Raw genomic sequence first — 16,222 nt, 5'->3', positions numbered from 1 at the left:
TGAGATCTGTTTCTTTTGTCGGCACTGTTGTACCAGCTCATCAGTATTCTTTACAGTGTGTGTTGGGAAATGTTAGTTTCTCTGTGCTCTGCAAAACTGTCTCTGCATGACTCTTCTGAACATGCCTGTGGACTTAAACATGAACATGTTTTTTAAGTGCAGGAAAATAGTCCTTCAGGGGCAGTGTCTGGCATGGTTGTCATCACTGCTATTTAGTGTACCTTTTAAATAGGCATGGCAGAGGATAATTTTCCTGGTAGATGATAGTTTCACCAGAGTAGTAGAAGTATCTAGTGAGCATGAAGTTGTGTGCTTCAGCCACTCCTGGTGTTATGGCACTGAACTGAAAGGCTGGTGGCTTCGTGAAATGTTGAGAGCACTTAACATAATACTTCTGTATGGATTTGGTTCTTTGTGTCTTCAATGTAATTGTTGCTAAAGCTGATAAGATGTTGATGTGTTTGGAGTTACTTTGTAATTAAATCTGAATACTTTTGCATGCCCATGGTCACTTTGTGATGACCTTGAGGTCCGAAACTTGAAGATTCCTTACAATGTAACTTAAAAAAAAAAAAAAAAAAAAGTGTTTGGCCAATCTGTTTTTCGCTATATAAATGAAATCAGTGGGAATCTCATTGAATTTAGATCCTTCTCGTGTTTTAAAAATGAAATAATGAAATTGTGCTCTAATTTACTTACAGTTTCTTCTGGAATATTTGGGTCTCCTGGGTAGCGTTGGGGCCAGAGTGGATGAATGGAAACTAATTTCTATAAGGATCTATTTTTCCCAACTTCTACTCTAAATATAAATTTGCCCTGTGGAGAGCGCAGCTGCTGCCTTTGTCAGCTCTTATATAGTTCAGTAGGAATTTTTTTCTTTATTGGCTTTTGTGTCAGAATCGCAGTGATAGGGACAAGCACGTGCTCCTTTAATTCATGCCTATAAGTGTCACTCACCTCACTGAGGTCCTTAAGACGATGTCCATGTCCAAGCTGCGATGCAACTGGCCCAGAACCACACACTAATTGTCAGTTGCCTGAATCTATCCTGATTCTCACAGAGTGTGACCAGCTTACATGCTTTGAAATGCATTTGTTGTTTTGCTGAGGCTGCCGTGCCTGTTTTAGTGATAAATGCAATCACAAGTAAAAGCCTAATGCCAAGCAGTCTTGCTCTTCAAGAGTCCAACAGTGATGGCTCAGGAGAAAACCTACAAGAGATATCTGGGAAGTTATTTGTAGAGATAAAAATGGATAATCCATAGCATAGTGATTATGACATGGAACAAACAAAACTTGCAACAAAAGTGTTGCCAAAGGTGTTAAGACCAACACTGCAAAAATGATAGTACCAGGGACTTAGGCAGTAGGATCACCACTGTTTTTAAAAGAAAAAAAACGAGCTGCCTTTTCCTTTTAGGTTGTTTTAATAGTAGTTTTAGATTTCATTTGCAACTCAATCTTCTGCCTGTGGTTTAGTTAATTTGCGACAATCCCAAGTTTTAGACAGTGCTCTTAGCCTGCCTTTTGAAAAAAATGGCCTGTAACCTAAAATCTCAACATTGTGCTGCAACAACTATTGCAGCTCCGGGTTTTTTCTTTTTATTTTTTTTTTTTTGGGGGGGGGGGGGGGAGGGAGGGAGGGCGGGAGCTATTTCTAAAGTTATGCAGATTGAACTATAGGTGACAAAGAACTGGAGAAAGTAATCCTATAAGTATTGGTTGTGTTTGAGCAGGAAAATAGACAACTAGTCCTGATAGCTCTTTTTTTTCTCTTAGTATTGGTATCTCTGTGGTTAATTTCTGAATTAAATTTTTAGGATATATGTATGCATGTGCCCTTTTTTTCCCCTTTTTTCTTTCTTTTTTTTTTTTTTTTTTTTAAACTAGCAGCCTGCTCTTTGTTCCACATTCCTCCAACCCTTGCTCCAGGCAAAAAAGAATAACTGATTTTGCTGATGTCCCTAAGCTTTGTTTCTATGCCAGGAGGCTCTGTCCTCCCGAATGATTACCAGTAAATTGCTCTTATTTTATCTGCAGCTAAGCCCTATTCTTATCTGATGTTACTGTAGACCATACTCAGTTTCACCCATAGATGTGCTTTCACCTATCCTGTGTGAACATTCGACCATATCTGTAGCATGGATCAAAGTGAATGTTCTTCTCTGAAGGAAAACTACGAGTTGACAAAGTAAAAAAAAAAAAAAAAAAAAAAAGTCAAATGTTTAATATCTATGGTCTCCAGTAAAGTGATCACAATGGATTATTTACAGGGGTTTATTCCCTATAAATTCCCTATTATCAATCTTCTCATTAAACCTGTTACTCAGCTAATTTTAAGAACTTCAGTTTGCTGGAGTAACACTCCTAGGTGTAGCTGTTCAGAAAGAAGCAGGATTTAAATGCAGGATCTCAGCCAGAGAAAGGGATTATGTAGGTGTGCATAAAATTACATAGGAATTTGAGTGATGGAGGCCCCTGGGAGGATAGTCTGCTGTCACTGCCTTGTGCTTCTTGAATTTTCCAGAGCTTGCAGGTCTTTTGATCAAGCTTCTTGCTGCCATATAATTCTTTAAAAACTATTATTAATAATAATAGAATTTTTTCAACCATCTGCATTTTAAAAAGATGGGTATCTACAGAGATCACAAGGAACTAAAATCATAGCCCTAGCCAGGAAGGTCATGCTCGTTGAGATTTAGCAATTTCCATTAAATACCTATATGCTAAACCCCTTTGCACTGAAAATAGATTAAATGTACAATTGATCTGCCTCATGACAGTGCTGTTAAAGGACTGTGCTATATATATTTCTGAATAAAGCTTCAGGAGCAGTGCAAAAGTTATTTCCTTTGCTTGAATGAATTTTTCAGGAAGGTGCAGGAGGCCTTTAAGTGGCCGCTAGCTATGCAGGGAGGCTTTCAAGAGGAGATGCCTGAACCTCCTATCCTTGTGGGAATTGTGCTTGTACTTTGATTTCTTGATCAACCATAAAATATTATTTTAAATTATTAATCACTAACCTGATAAAAATTTTTACTTTACTGGATTTATTTTTTTTCTTGTTTAGAAGGCTGTAGTAGAGGCTCAGTATCAGAAATTTCCGTAAAACCCTACAGCATTGATTTTAATCACTAGATCAATGAAAGCATAGGCTAGTGTCACTTTAGTGAACCTCTCTAATTAGGAGCATAGGATTTGCCATCGCAGATCAGGCCAATGGTCTACTGAGCCTATGAGCCTAGCATCGTGCCTCCAGCAGCGCCCCTGCTGGCTGGCTTGGATGGAAGTAAGCCTCCCCCCTCCCTCCTTCCCCAATAATACATAAGGTCAGTAGGGAGCGAAGCAGCAGAATTTTCCTCTTGTAACGTGCAAAGTGTCATTCTTCATCTCAAAGACAGTGAACTGGGGTCTTTGCCAGCATGTCTGTAAATGGCCTTTAGGGTTAAAAATACTCATCCTTCTGTATTAGCCATAAAATCTAATTACTTACAGAGGTTAGCTGTTTCCTGCTGGAGGGGTATTTCTTACATTCTTCATAAATACACAAATACGTTTTGATTGAAAAGGTATTTCTTTGTGACACAGACCATAGTGGAGGAAGGGGAACTAAGGAGTTTTTACTGTAACCTCTGTACTCTAGAACTTTTTTCTTATATCCCCTTAGCCTGCATCATATGAGGATGCTACACATCTGAGTTGGATCTGGTGCCAAATGTGCAGCTTTAACCCTTACCAATTGTCTTCTAACTGTATAATTGGCATGTGGATCATTATATAGAAAGTGCTCCAAACCCTTTAAATGGAAACAGGAGGAAGTAAGCTGAAAGCAGGGTCAGCACAGACAATTCAATTTAGAAAGTTATCAGTCATTGGAAGATTCAGTTAGATTCGTATCTGTGAAACAGATGGCCAACTGCAAGATGATTATATTAGGTTTGTAGCATTTGTGGAAATTAATTCAGCACTTTATTTTTTGTGTGTTTGGAAATAAAGCAACCAATGTTTATGATTTAGTAACTGCTTAGCAGGAACAATTTATGAAGACCACCTTATTCTTTTGTGTAAAATATGGCAAAACACTGGTGAACTCTGGGTATGCAGAAAGTTCATTGCTGTAGCCTGATTTCTAGGATGTGTAGCAATATAGTAAATGACATCACAACACCAGAAATACTGCCACCTATGGATAAATGCTTGTTAGTATTTCCAAATGCAAGAATTTTATCCCGAGTTCTCATTAGCAAAACATTTAGGGTGAGACACCTGTGTGGGCTGTGTCCTCCCCCCATCTGTGTGTTGATACAAATACATGTAGGTATGTATATGTATTCCTTCTTCCCTATTGAAGAGTGAGGATCAGGTTTTAAAAATGCTGGAAATCTAGCCCTTGTTTAGGATTTTTAAAAGTATCTGAAGTTTTCTGACAATTTGGTTGTTTATTTTGATGGGTGCATGGAAGTGATAATTTGGCTCTTAATTGGGATGCTGAAACTTTTTGAGGTTCTTAGTCTTTTTACACGTCTTTGGGATCGACTCTTTGCCACACAAGTTAATGCTCAGCTGTCACAAAGTATTTTTCACTATCTTAAAAATGCAGCTTAAAATAAAAATAGGTCTTTCAAAAGTAGGTCAAACCTAATATTTGTCTAGCCAACTGTCCAACTTCTGACAGTGCCCGAGAGCAGGAGGAACGTTAGAAATAGAAGCGTGGGTAGAATATATAGAAGCTTTTTGAAAGATATTTGGCCCCTTCTCATTCTTACTCTCACCACAAATAATCTTTAGAAACAGTAGAATTAATATGTAATTCTTTAATGACAACTTGAGTACAGTATTCCTGTTCAGAAGAGTTAAACGTTTGCTAACTTGTTGAGACTTGAGTACATGCTTGAAGCAAGTGTGTGGTCAAGTGCTTCCTCATGTTTGGCTCTTATTTCCTCCTCCATTTGTTCTTTCCACCTCCATATCTTGCATTCACCTTGTTTGGCAGACACCGTGATGATCAGGTGGTTGGCCTTCATAACTCAGTTGCACTGATCTTTTTCATCCATGTCTTGGTTGCATCTTGCTTTATGTCCTTTCAAGTGTTTGGGGAGCACTACCTCTCATCAACTTCTGGCAACTTCAGAAGTGTTGCCTCTTACGAAAAATTATGGACACTGACCTAAATTACATGTTTACAGAGTGAGAAAGGCAGTGCAGATGATTTATTGTTTTTTTGAGTGGCATTAGGCATCCTATTCATGGGAGTGGAGGATAGTGTGCTGGTGACTTCAGGGTCTTGGTAGGGACACAACCTACCCAGCTCTTGGTTTTGAAGACTTAGTTTTTTCAATCGAGCACTAAGTAGACCCTAAAGGGAAAGCTGTCTTGTCCCTCTTAGCTAAAAGAGGGTTGGTGTTTGGTCTCTTGGGTGAGACAGAGGCCAATTTCTGTGATTCCCTGATCCCCACAGCAAATTGCTTTTGTTTAAAAATTAAGAAAAGTGCTTGCAATGTTTCTGGCGTCACAGTTTGAATCAGGTAACACTCATCTTCACGCATTGCTAGGAGTTGAAATTATTTAGAGCCTTTTGCCTTTGGGATTTATTTTACTTTCAATTGGAGTTACTTCACAACTGTGAACGTTGTTTTGGTGAAGTAAATGGAGCAGAGGAATGAGTCTGTGTTTGAGATGCTACATGGCAAGTCAGGTTTTATTTCCAGCCTTCTTCAGATTGTTAATATCTCTTGGAGTTTTTTTCTTACACTTTCTTTCTCAGAGTCCAGTACAGCAGTGATAGTTTGTCTGGTTTCATCCCGCATGTGGCCGTGGCACTCTGCCCAGAGCAGATGATACTGAAACCATACAGCTTTGTGACCCCAGGTGAAAAATACCAATTAAATTATAACAGCTGTTTGGAACAGTCTGACACACCTTTTCCAAATAGAGAAATTAGAAAAGTTTAGAAGACTTACTTGCTGTCACAGGCCAAGTGTGCCAAAATTACATTGAGTTTTGGGACCTGTCTCGTTGAGTATTGCGGTACTGGGTGCTTATAGCAGAAAGCTGTATTTTAAGACTGTAGCTGCCCGAAGTTAGATCTCCCTCCCTTCCTCAGTAGTCAGGGTTTTTGGTGGGGGGAACATGTGCAAACCTCCCCCCCCGTCTCACACTCAACGCGGTGCCTGTCTTTGGTGGTAGGGCTGTGGAGTGTTCCTGGGCACATCAGAGACACAGTGCTTAGTGCTGTGTAGGTAAAGCAGCTAGTTACGTCTGGGATAGTCACAGTACAGGGTGTTCTCTTCAAACTCCATCAAAGCCCTGCTCACCCCTCACCTCCCCAAAACAAACACACACCTCCGCTGCACTGAGTGGCCTTTGCTGGAGGGGAGAGCTGATGTGGAGACACTGTGGCTACCAACTTATTTACTTTCCATGGACCAGTTAAAAGACCCCTATAGATTTTACTCTGGCAGAAGTGTGCCTTTTGAAAAATTAACAGTTCAAATGTCAGAAGTCTATCCTTCAGCTTGGTGAGAGGGTAAGTGGAGCAGTCGTCGCTTCTCACCTTGTCGACGTTGGTAACATTATTTTTTTAATATAAAAAAATTTCAAGCCAAGCAGCTTACAAGGGCCAATTCTGTGTATTTTAAAGGAGTGGCAGCAGCATGGTCAGACCGTGGGATTTAGGGTGACTTGCATGGGAATCTGGATTTTTATGGCATGGAAAATTTTGGATTTCTGTTCAGAGCATAAATCCCCACAGACACTGGGAGCATTTAGATGAAGGGGTTGTCTTCTATAGTGGGTAGAAAGTCTTTGGATTTGTGTAAAAACAAACAACACCCACCCCCCCCAAAACAAACAAACCAACAAACCAAAAAAAAAAGCTAACAAAAAAAAACCCCCAACAACCCCAAAACAGCAACAAAAACCCCAACAAACAAAAATCCCACAATAATTCTGGTAATTCTGTTTTAACGCCTACAGCATCTCATGCAAAACACCTGCCAAACTTTATGCTTGCTGTAAATAGCTTCATTAAGAGTGCATGTGTAAAATATATCGATCCTATTTGGTGTGAACCATTGAAACTCTGTTACAGAGAATAGTGAGAGAAGCGAGCAGTGGGGCTGTAAGGGGAGAGTGGCAGGAGGGGTGGGAGTTGTAAAATGTGACAGTGTAGAAATCTGAGCGCTGTGCATGCGTGACTTCAGCTAAAATTAACCATCCAAGCTTTGCATGCCAGCGTATATGTCATCATTTAACTGTAGACCCCTTGAGAAGAAAGAGCAAGCTGGACTTTAGCAGCATACATTAATGTTAAATATGCCAATAAGTAGTACAACCTTTCGGGTCCCTGCTCGTGGGAGAAGTAAATTTTCCTGTGACCATTATAAAACAGTAAGCAGCTCTGGGCTCCTTGATAATGGCAGCGGTGCTGTTGAACAGTAACTAACTTCAGTCTCAGAAGTCGTGTTTGGTTTTTTTCTTTTTTCCCTTTCTTCTGCAGCTTGCAGCTTCTTAAGATTTTCTGTGATTTGTCTTCGGAGTAGAAATGTATCACCTTTGCAGATAAGCCCTTTTCTGTTGATATTTGTGTGTGATAGTAGATGTAAATGGGTTTGTTTCATGTATGACAACTGTGATATTTGACAATATTGGTGTGCGCTTTAGGTGACTTTTTAGAAAACGCTGAAAAAAACGGTACGTTTGCCTCCCTTGCTCTCTGAGGTCAGTTAAATTTCATTGGCATGAGAGCAAATCATTTGATTCACTGCGGCCAGGTATGACTTGGAGTGAGTTTTGCTGATCAGCTCAGCGATCTAAACTCTCACTTACAGATATGCAAAGGAATTGATGCAGGTGTGAATGTAATCTCATTTCTATTCGGGACTTAAAATGTTTTGCAAGGGGGAACAAGAGTGGCCACCTGCTTGGCTTAGTGTGTGGCTCCAGCTTGAAGGGGATTTGTATATGGGCAATGTGTATAATGGGAGCATTGAGAGCAGAGCCTGGCGATACAGCACAACTGCTCGCCTTGCTTCACTCTCTGCTGCTGGGAAATGCTGCTTTGGTGTGAAATCCTGACCTCGCTGCCTGTCTGTAGCGGGGCTCGGAACCTGTCCTGCTGGCGGGGGGGAATACCTCTCTCCTCCTTTTGTTATATTTAATGTGGTAAAATCTTCAGTAGGGTAAGAGTAAGAAAGGTGCCAGCTAGGCAGTTGAAAGCGTATTATTTGTTTAACACCTACCAAAGCCGCGCTTTGCCCAAGTCAGAGGCAGCAGTGCCTGAAGTGTGGGCAATCCAAGGCTCTATTACTGGGCAGGCTTGCAAGCATGCTCAAATTTACACACATGCTTGGCTGTGTGTGCTGTGAGTCAGGCCATTGCTTTTGAATAGCAGTCATATGCATGAGAATAGGTCTCTCCAGTCGGGAATAAGGCTTTAAAGAGAGAGAAATAAATAGTCCCGGTGGTGTTTGCTTAAATTACCCATTTCTCTATTTAACTTCCAAAGGGTAGTTAATGCAGTAAGCTCCAGTAAAATGTAATATTCAGCAGAATACCTCCCACCAACTGACTAATAATTTAAAGCTGTTCCAACAAACATTTGCACATGCGAGTAGAATAAGTCATGTAGTTTAGTTCCGCTTGACAATAAAAAATAAGCTGAGTTACCTCTGTCTCCCTAAAGAAGTGGGAACCAAGACTTCGGCTGATTACAGCATTCCCAGTAGCTGATAACTGGGAAGTCCCAGAACTTCAGATAATCAATAGTATTTTATGGGCATTGTATTTGATACTAATTAGTAGCTAATTATTGTGACAACTATTTTTAGGGGATTGCAAAAGTATGGATTCCTTTCAGGAAGGTCACCTATCTGTCAGGAGGCCACCTGCAATCCAGTCCAACATCACCTCAGACTTGGAGATTCTGGTGGTTTCCTCCCTTTTGGCTGGTGCTGGGCGCCAAGGTGCTGGTAGGATGGAGTAAACTAGTCCCCAGGTTCCCACCCTGACTTTCAGGGTGCTTGGGAGAGGAGACATGTAGCCTAAGGCTGGTGTGGGTGCCCACTGCACCATTCACTGCCTGTCCCATATGTCCACCACTCCCTCCAAGTTGGGGATCACTGGGGACCTGCATGTATCCCTCAGGACAGTGTATTATTACTTCGTATTCTACTGTGTACTTAACTTTAGCTGTATCCTTAAAGAAAAGGAGCAGACAGAACTCTTTCCTCAAAGCCCACTCATACCTTTTATGTAACACAGAGAAATGTGGGCACACATCAATTCTGTGCCCTGCTTTTTAAGCCTTTTTTATTTATTTATTTATTTTCTCTTGCAAGAACTTACATTGGGGAGGAAACCCCCAACAGCCTTGTGGGTAGCAGCACAAAGGTGTACTCCTTCTAGAAGAGCCAGTACTGTCTATTTAGTGGAGTTTGTGTCATGGTACAGATGTATGCGTACGGATTTCCTACAGGATTTAAGAAGCACGTGGGTGCAAGTAAGGCAACAAGTTGTAAGAAATCTCTGAAAAACTGTCTGTGACAAATGCTGTTACACTTGATTTTATTTTTCTTTTAACCATGTGCCGCTTAGTTGTCCTTCTGCCAGTAACTTGGCAAAATATCAGCCATGCTATTGTCAGGGCCATAATCTCTATGCACTTCCAAAATAGCTGTGATCCTTAGTGTGTTTCCTTGGAGCCAGAGGTGCTTCTGAGGGATGAGTTTTTTGGCTAAACCTTTGGTTTCAGCTATTTACCTCTGGGCTTTGCAGTGTGATATCTATTAAGATCATTGTGTTGGAGAGTAGCATGGATCAACATGAGACTGCAATTAACGTTTACCAGTCAAAATTTGTGATTTCATGACACTCTGTGTGTGTAAACCCCATTACGTGGGGTAGCAATGAGTATCTGATGGGCTTTCCTTCCCTCATAGCATTGAAACAACTGCAGGCATTGTCATTAGGATCATCTCAATCTGTTGGGTCTATTTTTAGGTTTCAGGGGGATTTTTTCCCTGTGAACTTCAGCAGGCAGTGTGGTTTGGTTGGCAGGAACACAGGCGTTGCATTCTAATGGGTGTTCTGATGGAGTTCATCGATGTGACTAACCCTGCTATTCAATCATGAAAAAAGCCTTGCTCTGCTCTAATTATGCTACATGATATCAAAAAAGATGCTCTTCAGCTGTTACCATATTCACCAGATCCTGATTCATGATAATTATTGGAAGAAAACAATCAGTCTCTGATTAGTTAGGAACTGACATGGTGAAGGAAGGAAAGAAAAATTTGAAAATATACTTGGACATTTATTATAATCAGATTTATTCTTTTGGTGAAAATGCGTAACAACAGGTTCAGGCATATTTTCTGCTTGTGTAGAAAAGGAGAATTCTTTTCAACTAGTTTTGTGTGAACACTTTTCATAACAAGCGTATTTTAGAATACCAATGGGGAGGCAAAAAACATTGGGTATGGCTTGCCCTTCCCATTTGGAACTGAATTACATTTAAAGGAGACCCTGGAATACATGATAATACCTGGAACCTTAATCTGGTTGCAGCTCCATGGGTACACTGCGGCTCCTTTATGATCTTTAAAGAGTCTTCCTGGATGCATTGCTCTCATGACTTTATTCATGCTCAGTTTCCTGGGTTTGACTGACTGTGGGAACAGAGGAATATAGTCCTGTAGATGCTGTGTGTGGCCCTATCTGCCAGCAGATCGAGAAGAACCTGAAGACTTCAGCGTGTCTGAGCACCCAGGTATCAGCTTATTGCCTCCAAAAATGGTATCTGGAGAAGGGAATACTGTGGTTTGAGATGCCAGCTTCAGATTGTTATGGCTAGCTAGGCAAGTTCTGGTTTATTTGCCTTCTGGGTTGATTTTTCCCAGGTTAAAAAGACTGTATAAATTACATTTTAAGTGGACAGAAATGTCAGGGTTTTTGCTTTTTTACTGGGCAGTATGTTCCCCAGCCCTCCCCAAGTGCTTAGTGGTAGCTGTGTGGTCTCGAAGAAAGTACCCATTCTGCAGAAGGCACCTTTTCTGCTGAAGCTAAGGGGTGCAGGGAGAACCCTCCCCTAAATTTCGAAGTGCAGTGTTCTTACTCATGGAACACTTAACTGATCATCAGTCCTTTTTCATTCAAAAGCTTTAGAATTTGGGGTTGTTGGGTTTTTGTTTGGGTTGGTTTTTTGGTGTTTTGTTTTGTTTTGTTTTTTTGCTTAAAGACTTGCTATTTAGTGCAATAGTGTTTTGGCTGTGACTCACAATGTACTGAATTTTTCCAAAATCAATATTTACCTGTACCGTTCTTAATTCAAACCTGATGGATTGAAGGGGAGTGGGGGAGAGAGTGAAGAAAAAGATCTTTCACATTTGTTTTTACTTTCACATTTGTTTTTAATTTGTTCCTAGATAATTGGATTCCTAAGATCATAGTCTACAGAGGAAAAAAGCTACCAAAAAGCTGAGTCCACCTTTATCAAAACCCAGAATTTAGCTCCGAGTTAAAAATTAAACTGACTGGTCTCAGGCACAAAGACCTGCTTAAAGGTGATAATGCCCAAGTCATGTTGTTTTGTTAAGTAACATAATGAAGCTGCTTCCAGTGATTTTCATACTGTGGGAAATCACTGAATGTTTTTTAAAGCCCATGCTGGAATATATAATAAGGCATTATCTGTTTGCTTGTAGTGGATCGAATATTTCATATTGCAGGGTTTGGGGGTTTTTAACTAGACAATTGTTCAGGTAATTTTCATGTGAATTTTCAAATGTGTGACTTGAACCCATTTGCTGAAAATACCTAAGGAACACTCAAAATTCACGTGCATAGATAGGCATATATGAATGGAAAGTTTCTCAGCAGTGTTTTCCTAGTTCTTTTATTGTTTTCCCAATTATTTGCCTAGTTTTGAACGTTTGAAAACACTGTGCGCTTTGAAACACTTCTAATGTGTCTAGAAATAGCAACCATTGTACACTTGTATTTTTTTCACTTGTTTGTATGGAAAAGGAAAAGAAACATTAGGAATCATATTTGTGTAGTACATTACAAAGACTTGCAACAAACAGTTTTAGAAAACATCCTGGAAAGTTTCCATAATTAGCTTAATATATGCCATAAAAATGAGCAGTGACCATGAAGATCTACTACAATAAGCCTGGATAATACTGCATGCAGAAGATTGCTTCAGGGCTTGTAAATATATAGCCCAGTCAGTTTAAAAAATATCTTTTTGCATGTTACGCATATTGCAAAATAATATAGTATGATAAAGTTTTTAAGAGCAGCACAGATTCCTTATATCTGAATTTTCCTGCAAAAGGCATCCCTAATCAACTAGTTGAATGAAATGATATTCCACCCCCCTAAATACCCCAGAAACAAATATTTTCTCCATACTGGCATGAATTATTGATGCATTTAATGGAATATTTTATGAGCATGAAAACTACTTGCAAACACAGGAATTCACTTCAGCACAGCAAGTAGGCATGACAGGAATAATTTGCCGACAGAGGGAGTTTTTTATGTGTAATTGGAGACAGTGATTCAGACAGTGGGTATTTGGGGGTGTTTCAAGTTGTCTCCTTTACCAGGAGGATTTGTTAAGGGGGGTAGGGATTTCTTTGATGAAGTTTATTTGCAGGGTATAGATACAAGATCTAGCGTTCCTGGGTGCAGCAGGAATTAGTGCAGTAGGAAATGTCAACGAAATAGCAGTTTTGTCATGCCAGTCACGCATTATCATGCTGTTGTTTGACTTAAAAAATCAATCCAGCTAGCTCTCAGGGTCTTGCTGATGCTGTATTTCGGGCTCTGCCAGGAGGGGTCTGCTCTGCCTATTCTCTGGCCTTGGGGTGTCTCAACTCTAGGGCTGATCCCAGCACACGTTTGATTGCATGATGAGCTCCACCATGGAAATGAGCCAGGCTGGAACTGATGCATCAAAGTATTATCCTACATTTGCTGGAAGTCCTTCTGTGATAAATCAGGACTTTCATCATAGCCCTCCCATTAAAAGAAACATAGGTATTGTATTTGATATGTTGCTGGTCAGCTAAAGCACAGCAATGGTGTAGGGGTGCGTGTGGACCCTTGTGCTGGTGAAGTAGTTTTCAACCTGTTTCCCGATCTGTCTTTACTTGTAGATAAGCTACAACCATGTGGCAGAAAAATAGGTGAAGTCAACCTTAGTTCCTTGAAGTTGTTGGATCTTTAAAACTATTTTCCTGTTATGGAAAATGTTTTCTTGTAAAGAGCTAAGGAACACAATGTCTGGTTTGTGCAAAGTGTGGGGGATTTTTTTTCCCTTTTCTTTTTTTCAGCCAGCTAGGGAAATCACTCGTGTACTCAGCATTTATTTCATTGAGATGTTTGTCATTGAGATGTTTTTCAGCTCTGTTTTTCTTCACGGAGGTGTTCCAGCATGTTTTTCTGTCCAAGTCTGTGACGTTGTTGGCATAGGAAATGCACATCCTGCTGCTCTGAAGATGAAATTAGAGGATAAATGATGGAAAATAGGGACATATGTTTCAGGTTATAAGTGACTTGTTCATTGCTGCTACCAGTAGTGTTCTACAGGTTTAAAAAAACAAAACAAAACAAAAACCAAATGATGAAGACTTTGTAACTGAAATCACTCTAGTCAAAATATCTGTTCTTCATTTTCATATTAACATTGAATCAGCAAGTGCAAGAGGAGCATGAAATTACAATCCTTCTATTATTTCCAGGTTCCTCTGTCTTGTGTAGCAAATACTTGACTCTTAGACTTGGCAGTTGGCTTTTGACTCCCACAGAGGACGACATAAGCCTTGCATTTTCAATGTGATGCTGAGGATGCTGCTGGGATTAGTAGCCATGGCTATGCTCGGTGATACTAGTAATGTAAAAAATCCATGCTGATATACAATGACGTGGGGGGTTGCATAGCTCGGGAGAGCGGTAGTGGAGGGGGAATGGCTCTAAACCCATATTTTGTTCCAACATTGTGTTGTCAGCAGACAAAATCCGATTTTAATGGCCATGGTTTACATCTGCTTCCTTAAGGCTGGGGTTAGGAATCTCCATAGCCGGTGATCACAGCCCCGAGGGCTAGGGCCGTTCTTCTTGGCCTCTCCCCATCCGTAGATGTGAAGGAAAACAGCATTTCCTGGGCAATGCACAGGGAGAGCTTTCCCTGGGCTCCTGGGGACTGATCCCTCCAGGTCAGTGATTCACCCGCTAGTGCGAGGCATTTGTCACCAGCATAGCGCTTGAATTAAAAAACTACAAAAACCCCCACAAACCAGTACATGGTGGTTTATAGGGGCAGAGGATTGGCATGTGTCATGCTCTAGAAAGCGCGTTGAATCTACTGCTGCTTACTAACAGACTGAGTTGGGATGAGTGTATTTCTAATATGCTAGACACTCTTAAGAGCAGGGATGAACCTTAATATTTTTCTGTGTATGTAGAAGGTAAAATCCTGATATTTAGTTGTTTTTACTTTATTTTTTGGAATATATATAGATCATATAAAAAAAAACTTCCCATAGATTTTCTTCTATATGAAGAACAAGAAATATTACTTAATTCATAAGCAGAAATTCCTAATCAAGTATTTTTTCCTTCGTTTTGGTAACATAGCGTAAAAAGATTTTACAAGTTTCCTGGTGATCTTTGATAAGTTGTGCTAGCATGTAGTGAGCAATACTTAAGGCAAATTCAAGAGGGATTTTGACTGCTTCGTTGGCTTAGTTTTCAGAAAATAGTTTTAAAATAAATCCCAACGGTTAGAAGTTTGCATGAGAGATTAAAATCAACTTAATAGACCTGTTTAACCTGTGAATGGGATTTATTAAATCAGTAGATTTTTAAAACCTTTAAAAGGCTTGTTGGTTAATATAACAAAGGAGTTTTCCTGAAAATGAAATTACTATATGGCTAATATCTACCAGAAGTGGTTCTTGGAAAAGAATCTTTAAAATTTCTCAATAGCAAATATAAAAAAGAAATGTCAAAGGGGGGAGAAGTGCAAAAAAATAGTTGAGTGGAGAATGAAATCTCATCCACACACTTGTTAGTGCCGTAGAATATTTAGCTGTCCACCCAGTCCAGTCAAGCTGTATCATGTTCAGGAGTTTACTATCATCTTCTGCAAGCTTTGATGTCAGATTTCTGAATAGGAAAAGCCATGCTATTGTAAGCTGAATACTTGATCTGCACAATGCCTTGAATTTTAATATTGTTGACTTGTTTCAAAGAGCAAAAAAGCAGTGATCTTAAATCAGCCTCCCGGATACTGAGAGAAACAAAGAAGTCACATTTTTAAGGTTGATGTTATGACTAACAGTTTATTTTTGTGTATCTTTCTCCTAACAGATTTATACGGATTGGGCTAATCACTATCTGGCAAAATCTGGTCACAAGAGATTGATAAAGGATCTGCAGCAAGATGTGACTGATGGAGTCTTATTAGCTGAAATAATCCAGGTTGTAGGTGAGTGACTTTCTGGTTTTGTACCGGGTATCCACCAACTCCCTTAGAAACTCACTGTCTTTTATCTCCTGTATAAACACAGGAGGGGAAATCCATCAAACTGCATGGAATTATGTAGTTTATTTTCCTTTAGGGACTTCACTAATTAATTAACTAAAGCCTTGTTTTAAAGCATATTGGAAAAATATTTGATGTTGCTGAAAAGATCTCCTGACACAGCAATATTGCTCCGTACAGCTGGATGTCAAAAAAGCAACTGATGAGGGTTTTTGTTTTTTTTTTTCCTGCTGGGATTCACTATGTCTGTTTCTGATACCTTTGGGGGTTTGGTCTGAACATAATTCACAGTGATACTGACCTGCTGTGTTGAACCTCCTTTCTCCAGCTGGATTTAGAAAATACATATAAGCAGCCAGGAAAGGAGGAGGGGTATAATTTTTGTGTGGCAGAAAAAAATACCTTTCATAATGAGCTTTCAAATGAGGAAAATCGTTTGTCATTAGGACAAATCTGAAATATAGGCAGGGTTCCACAAAGCCTATAGTTCTCTCAGTTTGCGCTGTTTGTAGATAATGAAGGTTCTAAGCCATTTTCTCCGTTAGTCCCATGTAAAGCCACATACTGTCCCTCTTCCCTTCGGCCTGGATCCTTCATTAGTTCCTTCAGAGGCTCATCCATCTGGTACTTGGGATGCCACAAAATACATGCATGAGCCAATGGAGATTG

At 39.9% G+C, this 16,222-nt stretch overlaps 1 protein-coding gene across 8 annotated transcripts in view; it reads left to right on the top strand.

Annotated features, from left to right (window-relative positions):
- Nucleotides 1-16,222, top strand: part of NAV2 (neuron navigator 2) — a 223,246-nt gene that overhangs the window by 44,883 nt on the left and 162,141 nt on the right. For all 8 annotated transcript variants that reach the window (XM_040608723.1, XM_040608724.1, XM_040608725.1 and 5 more), the window contains exon 2: nt 15,379-15,496. In XM_040608723.1, coding sequence (XP_040464657.1) covers nt 15,379-15,496 — 118 coding nt within the window. The remainder of the gene's footprint in view (nt 1-15,378; nt 15,497-16,222) is intronic.

This window comes from Falco naumanni, chromosome 10, assembly GCF_017639655.2.
Source record: "Falco naumanni isolate bFalNau1 chromosome 10, bFalNau1.pat, whole genome shotgun sequence".
Classification (NCBI taxonomy): domain Eukaryota; kingdom Metazoa; phylum Chordata; class Aves; order Falconiformes; family Falconidae; genus Falco; species Falco naumanni.
Note: the sequence above shows the minus strand (reverse complement) of the source record. Positions and strands in the feature narration are given on the sequence as shown.